Here is an 11,993-nt window from a genome sequence, read left to right as displayed (position 1 = left end):
TATTGGCTACGTCGATTGAGCCCGCCCCCAAGTTCTCAGAAGCATTCAGGCGAAAAATAAGCTTATTTTGTTGACTAAGTACACGTATTTAACTATCGTAAAACTGCTCGAAAAAATAACGAGTGGGTAGTTCAAAACCTTAACTTGTGTCTGGTGACAAAAAAACGAAATCAGATTTTTGGGTGTAAAAAACATTGAACGCAAATTTGAAGCCTTTGCACTTTGCGCCCACATCGCAGTTCGATGACGTCTCGTCACACATGTCCTGTCACATTTAAATGAACTCCCACAGAGGCAGTGGTAGAAAAAGTATACATATAATGTTTATTTTTAAATAACCATAGAATAGGTCACGTGAGTGGTTGACGAGAATGGCGGCGTGAGGAAGAGCTAAGCCTATCCCTCCTCAAAATTTGTTGTGAAACTCGACAAAGAGCCCACTTTTTTACTTTGTTACCTTGTTAAACATCCAGTGCAATAATGCACAAACTAAGAAGCGGCACGGTTGCGCCTAAAGATGACTCTGGCCGAGACGAAGCGAACAAGGTGGCTGCCGCGAGTACTAGTCAAACTCACGACACAGCTAGTACAGCTACACGTGAAGCCACCGTCCCTGGGAATGTACTCAGAGAGCTTGCCAAAATCACCGCACTAATCATGACCCACGATAAGAAGCTGCAGGCTATTCGGGTTACAACAAGTGCCACTGATAACAAATTGTCTGAAATCGTCAACCGCATTTCTCAAGTTGAGAGCCGTCTATCCTTCCTGGAGGAGGCTAACGACCGCCAGCAGGCTAACCCCCCAGCGACAGCCACAGAAGTGGAGGACCTTCGGCAAAAAGTTGATGACATCGAGAACAGGGAGCGGAGGAATAACTTACGTTTCATCGGGTTTCCGGAGGGCTGCGAGGATGGGGATGCCCTCTCCTTCCTTGTTAATTGCCTACCGGAGATTCTGAACATCAACTTCCCCGGGGGACTGGAGGTCGACAGAGCAGATAGGCTTGGGGTACTGCGCAAGAGTCCGGATAACCGACAGCTACCAGCGCGACCCATCATCGGCAAATTCCTGAGATTCCAGGATCGGAACCGTATCACCGAGGCTGCACGCAAGATGGGCACAGTCACCTGGAAGGACCATCGCGTTATGGTCGTTGCCGACTACTCCAAGCTGCTGATTGAGAAGCGCATGAAGTTCAACGAGTGAAAGAAGGTGCTTCATGATAAACGCATCAAATTCTCTCTGGATTATCCAGCAATCCTCACTGTGAGATCGGAGCAAGGAAAGCGCCGATTTGACGACCACAAAGGGGCAATGGATTACATTCACTCCCTGTGATGACTGTCGCGGCGTTTGTGCTCCTTTTTCCCTGGGTTTACGAGTAATAACCTGCCTCAGAGAAATCACGGGGGTGAGGTTAGTAAACTCTTTATATGAGGCGATGTTAAGCTGATATCGTTACGAATTTACACTGTTAAAGGTTAAATTCTGGATGTGAAACTTATCAACGTGTTTTATTTTACTTTATTTTTCATTTTTTTCTTCTCTTTCTTTTAATATATATACTATACATATAGGCCCATGCATAGAGTTATATAGCCTATACTTTGCATACACAACAGGGTTGTGTGGGTTACCGTCTATGGATGTTAAACTTTGGATGTGAAAGTGGGTGTTTTGGTTCCAGCAATTTGTTTTCTTCACATACCAGACTGTGTCAATGTTTAAAACCACCGCTATACAGTTTAAGAGGTGTGTACTTTGTTATTATTATGACGTGTGATTGGGTTAGATAGGTAGAGAGGAGATGGGCTCGGCCACGAGCTTTGAAGCGGGGAGGGGCGGGGCATTCTGTGCAGCTGTTAGTTAGAGAGTCACGGACCAAAATGAGGGTGGGTTATGTGTCTGTCTATAGACACGTATTTGTAGTGTTTATTGTATGTATGTATAGTTGTATCCTGTTTGTTGTCTCTCATAATTTGGTGATGTCAGGAATAGAGAGGACATTAAAAAAAATGTTATTATGGAAATTACAGCAGGACTTGTGTAACATTAACTTTTCATCATATCAGTTAGTAGGAAAAACGGTTTGAAGATCATGAGCTGGAATGTCAGAGGCCTTCATAATGCAGTCAAGAAAAAGAAAGTATTAACTTTTATTAAAGCCAAGAAATGTGACATAGTATTTATGCAGGAGACCCACCTACTAGTACAAGAATCTCGGAGACTTTGTTGTGACTGGGTGGGCTATGTGGGGGCGGCTTGTGGCAGTAGTAACAGCAGAGGGGTGGCAATATTAATTAATAAGCAACTACAATTCAAATGTCTAAGAGAGAGTACGGATGAGGCAGGGAGAATTCTACTGATGCTATGTGAGATTCAGGGTAACTATATTATACTAGCAAATGTGTACGGCCCAAATATAGACGACCCTGCATTTTTTGGACTACTTGAAAAGAAATTTAATGACATGGGAGACTATCCCATTATTATGGGTGGCGATTTTAATGAAGTAATGGACCCGGTGTTGGATCGTAGCTCTTCATTAACCCGCACTTCTAGAGCGCATATGGTGCTCAAAGATTTGTCCAGGGCGTCTGGTCTGGTGGACGTCTGGCGGCTACAAAACCCGTCTTCAAGGGATTATACATTCTTCTCTTCCCCCCACAGTTCTTTCTCTAGGATAGACTTCTTTCTGGTTTCTCAGTCATTGTTGTCCGCTGTAGCATCGAGTGACATCGGCAATATAATCTTGTCGGATCATAGTCCAATATTTCTCCATATACTGTCCGTTAATAGGCAGAATAGGTCGACTAGATGGAGACTAAATTCTAGTCTTTTACTGGATGAGACTTTTAAGGAATCACTTAGATCACAAATCGAGCTCTATATAGAAACAAAAATCACCAACAGCCCCATCTGCAGGGATAGCCTGGGAAGCCTTGAAAGCTGTTTCGAGAGGTCATATAATTCAACATTCTTCGTTTAAAAAGAAGGAACACTCTGCTAAACTACAGGAACTAGAGAAACAGATCAAAGTCGCAGAGTCAGAGTTTAAAAAAAATACATCATCTGTCAATCTTACCAGGTTGACTAAACTAAAATTTGAATTTAATTCAATTATGACCAAAAAGGCTGAATTCTGTCTCTTTCGGGCTTGACAAAAATATTTTGAGGAGGGAGATAAGGCCGGTAGACTACTCGCCAGATATATTAAACAAAGAGAAGCACGGAGCACTATTCCAGCCATTAGGGGGGGCGATGGGCATCTTCTTTATGACCCCAAAGAAATAAATGGTGCATTCCGAGACTTCTATGTAAACCTTTACACTTCTGAGTCAAAGGTGAACAAAACAGACATCACTTATTTTTGAGCAACTCTCAATCTTCTGTCGTTATCTGAGGACCAGCTTGAGAGTCTTGACTCACATATTACTATTGAGGAGATAGTTGACGTTATTAAGCACCTACCTTCAAGTAAAGCGCCAGGTGTAGATGGCTTCACGGCCGAGTTCTACAAGGCCTACTCCAAAGAACTTGCTCCATTACTACTAAACACCTATAATGAAGCCCTGGAAAAGGGAAAACTTCCTCCTACACTATCGGAGGCCATTATTACCCTTATTTTGAAGGAAGGGAAGGACCCTTTAGATTGTAAGAATTTCAGACCTATCAGTTTAACCTCCTGCGATAGTAAGATATTATCAAACATTCTGGCTAACCGCCTTGACAAGGTGATAACCTCTCTGATTCACCCCGACCAGGTTAGTTAAAGAGCAGGAGCTCAAAGTTTGTTTGTGAATCTCTTCCGTGTATCTAGTGCTGACGTTTCATCATGGGGGCGGAGCTAGGTGCGTCGACAAAAGTGGCACGTTTTTTTATTTATTTATAATGTACAAAGTTATAATTAACAAATTCATTCAAATATATGTGTCTTTTCAGACACAATGAGCATCTAGGAGTGTATTTGTTTACGTATATAATTGCGCGTATATCACTGCAATGTACACAGCATTTGCATGTTTCAGTGTGTTGGCCTTGATTCATTTCTGGTTGATTGTCGCCACCTAGTGGACACTAATTCTACCTAATCTCAGACTGTTGCTCGATAAAGCCCTGAGCACAGATACAAACAATCAGATTTATATTTATACCAAAAGATGATTAATTATAGGTCAGGCAAGTCAAATACATTATGCCGAATGGGATTTGTAGGTAGCCTGTTCCTACATACAGTCTTCTTCTTCATCATCATCATCATCATCATCATCATCATTACGATCAACAACAAGAACCCTACCTCACGTGTTGAAACCTATCTATTATGATTCCATCACATGTATCACGTTTCAGTTATTTACTCTCAGATCAATAAAGTATCATAAGTAACCTAACTAAATGTATCAGAAAATGTTAATCCCAATGACCCGTTTATAAAGTTTATGGCCGTTTATAAAGTTTATGATCCTTATCAACAGCCAATAAACACAGGTCACACAGATGTTTTTGAGTGCAAAGGAAAAATTACAAGGAAATACCTTATCATTTAATGTAATTCGTTAATGTTTGAAAATCTATTGTTGTTTCCTTATGGCCATGTGAGTTAAATGTATAAACGTGCTCCTCTGTCTCTCATTGATCAGAACCTGAAGAACTTACCTGAGATTCACTCTCTAACAGGTAAGTCCTCTCCTCACGCTTTCTAATGATATTTGCTGTTTTAAATGTTGTTTTTCAATGAATTCAGATTTCTAGCATTATGATGCTTTAATTGTTCTGTGTGTCTTCTTTTCAGAAACCTATCATCACCATGACGATGTTGAGCATTTCTCTGCTTCTCTGCGCTGCCGTTGCCCTGGGTGCAGCAGGTAAGAGAGACAAAACCAAAGATCTCCTGTAATTCTTTGTAACTCAAACTTCAGGTGTCTGTTTATTTCGTTTGTTTAGTAGTTGAGGTCCAACCTTTACTCTAACTTTGCCTGTCCTTGTTTCAGGGCCCGTACTGGTGGTGCCTGTGGAAGGGCTCCCTCCTCTTGGTGAGTGTGTGAAACTCAACCCCTGGTAGAAACAGAGTCTAGATATCCCGTGGTCAGGTTTGAGATGTTGATGAAAGTCCATGCTTTGTTTCATTAGTGTTTGGTTCTGCTCACACCACTCTCTGTTACAGAGCCCTTACTGGACACTGTTGTAGAACAGCTCCCTCCTGTGGGTGAGTGTGTTATCAACCTATCCGTTATCTGACTGTCAATATCTCTACAAGGCAACAGGGTTGGAGAACTTCTGAAAACAGTTTCCTTCCCCTGACCAATGCCTACTGTATGTTACTGTAGAGTCTATGGGTGACGAGGGATACAACCTGGAGCAGAGGCCAGAGATCATGGTTGAGGAACAGCCTCTGCCCCTGGGTCAGTCTACTTTACTAGGCTGGTTATCTGTTACAAACTATTGTAAAAACTACAAGCTACGTTGCGTTTAATGAACAAGAGTCTGGTGTTTACTTACTAGTCATGTCCAGTTATAGAAGACTATAGTTTGAGTTTGTACCCTGAACAACCTCTTTTTACAGATACAGAGATCTTTGAGGAGATTAGGGCTGTTACGATTATTCGACGTCGTCGACGTCACCGACTACGTCAATACGTCGGTTAGCGTAATATGCGTCGGTTAGTCGCAAAAAAAGAAATTTTTTTTTTTTTTTTTTTTTGCCTTTATTTTACCAGGCGGGACAATTAAGTGTATGAGTGAAAATGGATAGCTACTAGCTAATGTTACACAAGCAATGTAGCTCACCACAGTTCGTATGTCTTGTCTTCTGGTGTTAGTAACGTTAGCTATGTAGCTGGCTAGCTACGGTAGCCTATTGTCATTGTGGTGCGAGCACCTACTGTACGTTATCTAGCTCGTAGCTCGCATGCTACGTTAGCATCAATTTAGCTAATCATAACAAGCAGCGAGAGTAACGTTAGCTAGCTATGTGTTGTGGTGATGGACAGACTTCTAAATGGCCATGTTGGCATTCAAGTTGGCTAAACATAGCAGTGAGGTGGAGACAAAAAAGTTTTTTTTTTTTTTTTTTTTTTTACAGTACAAAAATTATCGTTAGACTTATCGATAAATTAGTCGTTAGACTAATCGAATAATCGATAAAATAATCGCTAGATTAATCGTTAGAAAAATAGTCGTTTGGGACAGCACTAGAGGAGATGGATGCTGAACAAGGACTACCTCTTGGTGAGTGTGTTTTCCTGGTTAAAGTGAAGAGTGCAACAAGTTTTAAAAAAAGATATGTTTTAATGTTGACTGTCTCTATCTTCTGAGAGGATATGATGTATAAAGAGAACCATCTTGGTAAACAAAAAATCATATTTTGCTCTCCTAGCAGAAACCCTGGAGATGCTGAGCAAGAAATCACTCTTGGTGAGTGTTTGAGTCACAAACCATGCTGTACATTTGTAAGTTGTCAGTTCCAAATAGAGACAGGAGTTTTTCCTGACCATATAATCTTATCCATAAAACCTCTGGGCCCTGGTCATACACTATATAACTATAGCCCTGAATTTTCCTGTCAAGGTCATTTGGTGAGGGAATTCTCCTGGCCCTAGTTATACAGTAGGGTGTGTATTGAGTAAACGTGTGTCTCCTCCTTACAGACCAGCTGGAGAGGATGGAGGAGGAGGGGCCACAGAGCAGGACGAGTTGTCCATCAGGATGGTCCAAGTATGGGAGACGCTGCTATGCGTATTACCCCCTTGAAATGACATGGGGCGAGTCAGAGGTAAAACTGTTTCACTGATTCAGCCTTACAGTGAATGACACCTGTGTTCCATCTGATGTGTGTCCCATTTCTCCACTTCTCAATTTCTCTCCTGAGAGCATTACAGAATGACTCACATACTCTGTAGTTGACATGTAAGGCTACTGTACGTGAACTCATGTGTCTCCCCCCTCCCCCCCTCTCTCTCCAGAGGAACTGTGTGTTCCAGGTAGGGATGCTCCGATCTGGATTTTTGGGGCCGATACCGATCACCGATTTTTTCCCTCAAGATCAACCGATATTGATACCGATACCGATTTTTTTTTAAATACATAACTGTAGGCCTACTGACTGGATAGCCTACATATTTTTTGCTTTTTAGACAAAAGTTTTGATCCATTAGGCACCAAGCAAACGCAGACCCATTTTTATGGCATAGTAAAAGTCTGGCCTATCACCCAGTTAGGGCCTGAAGCCCAAGTCAGTGATATGGCTGTATAAAAGACATCATAAACGTGGCCTTCATGGTTTACATACTGTTACGTCCTCCTATGTTTTCTGTTCAGTTATCTGTCTTCCCCAGGAGGAAAAAAAAAAAAAGATCGGTTTTTGCGATCGGGTCATTTGGAGTGAAAGTCATTTGGAGTGAAATCGGCCGATTTAAATCGGTGGCCGATAAATCGGAGCATCCCTAGTTCCAGGGGGGGGAACCTGGCGGCTATCCACAGCACTGAAGAACATCACTTCATTCAGAACTTGATATGGACACACACTGGTGTTTATCCTATGACCTGGATCGGTGGCCAAGACGCTACCCATGTACGTATTCATTTACCTATAGGTTATGTGTGAAGCAGGGGAGGCTGGTGGGGGTAGAAATTGGAGGATGGGCTCATTGTAAAGTATGGAGCGTAATGAGGAATGCTATCAAACACGTGTTTTATACCATTCTCCATTACATTCATTACATGAGCCCATCCTCCAATTTCCACCTCCACCAGGTGTAAAGGCACATCATTAACCAGCCTTGAGAACAGCAATATGGGTGATATGGCTTATGATTAAAAACATTACTGAAATACTGAAATAATTGGTGATGAATGGATGATGCAAAGTAATAACAAACAGTTTCAAAAAGCATGCTGAACTGAGCTGGTCTGATAACATAACATATCACAGCCATAATTCACATGACAGAGCTGAGCTGAGCCAAGCTGAACCGAACTGGGCTGGCTCTGTTACACATCCACTATAGTACGGTAATTGTACTGTTTGATTGATTGATTGAAAACTTTATTAGAAGATTTGCAGAAGTAGGTACATGAAAGTACATATTACATACAAGGTCAACTAACAGGATAAAAACCCAAGAAAGCCACTGGCTTATTTCAATTGGGGTCCTTGATTCTCAATTCATCGTTACATGTAAGACAGACAAAAAAAAACTAGTACTATCTACAAGATAATACAGACAAATACCTATTACTATCTACAAGATAAACATACATCCATCATGGGAAGAACAATACAACAAAACATAAGGTATGTACAGCGGGTAGGACAGGTGGGGACATACACCACCGGTGGGGGCGGGGGACAAAACACAAAGTATGTACGGGGGACAAAACACAAAGTATGTACAGTGGGTAGTTCGGGTCTTTTAATCTGATTTTTGGTCCAGTTACGGATTGCAGCCTCCTGTAAATGTTTTTTGAGAGTGGTTTTGAAGGTGGGCAGTGTTTTGCACTCCTTTAAGATTATAGGAAGGGCGTTCCACATTTTTACTGCATAGTTTGCAAACGAGTTTAACCCCTTGTTTGTGGTGCAACGCGGTTGAACGTGGTTCGTGGAGCTTCCTCTGGTGTTGTATGTGTGGACGTTGTTCACTTTTTGGAAGTATGTTGACAGGTACTTGGGTGTCTTTGTGGTGTAGCGTATCTTGAAGACCAGGCCCAGTGCAAGCTGCTGCACTCTGTCAACTACTCGTAGCCAATCAAGGCTCAAAAAATGAGCAGCGGTTAGATGTGTCCTAGGGTTGAGGCCTAGCAGAAGCCTAACCAGTTTATTTTGGGCTGTCTGGAGTCTTGTTTTATGGGCCTTTGTGGTTCTATAGTACCATGATGTTACGGCATAGTCGAAGTGACATTGAATGAGAGCTCCTGATAGGGTCCTCAGTGTGTTTTTACTGACAAGTGAGGATATCCTGTACAAGAATCTAGTTCTATGGTTCACTTTTTTGATTACTTTTGCTGCCATTTTATCTCCGGAAAGATTTGCCTCTAAGATGGAGCCCAGGTATGTAATATCCTCTTTTCTTGTGATATTAATGTTACCCACTTTTATTTTAAAATGTTCAGCCTTTCTGAGTTTAGATGGGGATCCGTATAGGATGGTTTCAGTTTTACCTAGGTGTATTGATAGTTTATTGTCAGCTAGCCAGATGCAGATTCTACTCAGTTCAGTGCTTAGCGCTTTTTCCACCTGCAATATGTCCCTGTCAGAGACCAGCAGAGCCGAGTCATCCGCGAACAGGAACAAATTGCAATCACATGCTGATGACATGTCATTCACATATATTAGGAACAGTAAAGGTCCCAATATGCTTCCTTGTGGAACGCCGCAGGTCACTGGGAGGGGGGGACACAGTGTTCCGTTCACACTAACCACCTGTTCCCTCCCCTCTAAGTAGGATTGCATCCAGCTCACCGATGTTCTATCGAACCCAATTGCTTTCAGTTTATCTAACAATATGTGGTGATCTACTGTGTCGTAGGCCTTCTGGAGGTCCAGCATGACCATGCCGCAGTACTTGCCCGAGTCCACCTCATGGTTGATGTGGTCGTTCAAATAGAGAAGGCATGTGTCAGTGGAATGGGATGTTCTGAATCCTGATTGAAATTCATACATCAGATTTTTTTCGGTAAGGTACCTATCAACCTGTTCATAAACTATTTTTTCCATAAGTTTCGAGATGGAATTAAGAATAGAAACAGGTCGGTAGTTGCCTGGGTCTAATTTGCTTCCTTTTTTATACAGTGGGGTTACCCTTGCTATTTTAAAGTCAAGGGGGACGTGTCCCTGTTTGATGGAGAGGTTTATTATGTGGGTGATGATTGGGGTAATGGAGGCAGCTGAGTCTTTTAGAAATCTGGCTGGAATATTGTCATGGCCCGTGGCCTTTTCTGAGTGTAGAGCGCCCAGCTTTTTAAACACCTCATCGTTTGACACCATGGAGAGTTTAAAATCATCTTTGCGTACACCCAGTTTATTGTAGAACGCACGGATGTGCTCTACACCATAACGCCCTGAGTGGGGTGGTAGATTGTTAACTAATTTAGTGGCTATTGTTGTAAAGAAAGTGTTTAAGCACTTAGCCACATCCAGCTTGTCTGTAAGGAGAGAATCTCCAGATTTTATGCTGATGTTTGTAGACCTGGTTTTGAGTTTTTGACTGCAACCTAGTTGGCTATTAAGTAGCTTCCAAAGGTCACGTGGTTTGTTTATCGAGGTATTCTTTCTTAGCAGATTTGGTCATGGTAATTACCTGATTGCATAGTGTGTTGCATTGTTTTTTAATTTTCTCAAAGTGGGTTTTGTGATCTTCGTTTAAGTGTTTCACTAATTTTGATTTGCATTTTTGAACTTCAGAGCATTTTAGGTCTCTGACTTTCATAGCATTTAGAATGTCCGGATTCATCCATGGTTCCGATCGGGCTTTAACCCTGGTGGTTCTCATGGGGGCTATACTGTCAATAATATTTAGGAATTTGGTTTTGAAACCTAGCCATGCCTCTTCAACCTGTGTGCATTTTAGTTCATCTAACCAGTCTTGATTCTCCAGTTTATGGTTTAAGGCCTCACTAGAATAGGATTTAAGGGATCTAGTGGTTACAGTTTTATGACCGCCAGTCTTGGGTTTATGTTTTTTACGAGTGCAAAAGATCATGTAATGATCACTTAGCCCACATACAATAACCCCACTCTTGGAGATTTTGGACTCATCCGATGTTAGAATGAGATCTATGGTGGTTTGAGTAGAAATACACACCCTAGTGGGTTTGGTAATTTGTTGACGGAGACCGTGTAATTCAGAAAACCTAGTGAAGGATTTGAAAACGGATGCTTCATTTCTGAGCATGTCCGTGTTCAAATCCCCAATAAGAATATTTTCCACACAGTCAACGTCATCCAAGCACCCCTCAAGAATATCATAGAAATCATTCTGATCGGGAGGTCTGTAGATAGTACCAACCAGCACCGGTTTTGCTTTGTTAAAGATAATTTCAACCCAAACAGATTCTAATTTGTCACGATTCAGGTCATACCGGGTGTTAAAGATAATATCGTTGTGAATGTACATGCAGACACCACCCCCATACCTGTTCCTGTCGTTTCTGATGGCTGTGTAGTTAACTATTTCAATCTCTGGGTCTTTGATTGATTCATCAAACTTGGTCTCAGAGAAGCTCAAAATGTGAACCTTGCTGTCATGGAACATTTCTCTGATTTGGTCCAGTTTAGGCAGAAGACTGTTCACATTAAGGTGAACAATATGCAGGCCCTTACAGTGCTGGAAGGGCACAGTATGGTTCAGGTTGGTCCTTTAATGTGTAAAGTCCCTGACTGAACTCTTCCTGTCTCTTCCTCAGGAGGGCCTTTGGCTGTGGAGCGACGGGTCCCGGTTCTCCTACAGAGACTGGGTCATTGGACAGCCTGATAACTGGAAAGGAAATGAAAACTGTCTTCAAATGAACGTTGGAGGTACATTTTGTTATTGATCCTTTTCCTCTAGTAAAGCAATGCTGCTGATGAAATTACAAATCATTCTAATTGTTCAGTCACTGTGTTTTACCACTCTGCAACAGAATGTGTAACATTTTATTTTTTCAGTCACGATTTTTAAATTTTTATTTGTGCTCTCTTTGTCTCTATGCAGCTCCGAAACTGTGGAATGATGTTGCCTGCTCTAATAAATACTCCTATGTGTGTTCCCGAAGACTGTGATCTCTCAGACCTCACTGCTGTGAAAATGTCTACTTGAATCTGCAATAATTATGATACTACTTACTCTCTTTCATGTTCACTGTACATGTTAATGAAGATTTAGTACATACATAATAAAGCCTATTCCTGTTTTTCCAGTATGCTTTTGAATACTGGAACAGTACTGTTGGTTTTGTTTGAGAATTGATTCTAAACATCAATGTAATGTTGAGTGTTTTATTTCAGAAATAAA

General features: G+C 41.6%; 1 protein-coding gene across 1 annotated transcript; it reads left to right on the top strand.

Annotated features, from left to right (window-relative positions):
• Positions 1-4,813: 4,813 nt before the first annotated feature.
• Positions 4,814-11,761, top strand: LOC308172511 (C-type isolectin Sp-CL4-like; the record flags this gene model as incomplete). The annotated part of the gene is made up of 5 exons (XM_080547410.1): positions 4,814-4,871; positions 5,334-5,408; positions 6,659-6,720; positions 11,407-11,518; positions 11,694-11,761. 5 exons carry the CDS (start codon positions 4,814-4,816, stop codon positions 11,759-11,761), a joined length of 375 nt encoding a protein of 124 aa, XP_080403536.1.
• Positions 11,762-11,993: the final 232 nt, after the last annotated feature.

The sequence above is a fragment of the Nansenia antarctica genome (genome assembly GCF_963989245.1).
Source record: "Nansenia antarctica genome assembly, chromosome: 17".
Classification (NCBI taxonomy): domain Eukaryota; kingdom Metazoa; phylum Chordata; class Actinopteri; order Argentiniformes; family Microstomatidae; genus Nansenia; species Nansenia antarctica.
Note: the sequence above shows the minus strand (reverse complement) of the source record. Positions and strands in the feature narration are given on the sequence as shown.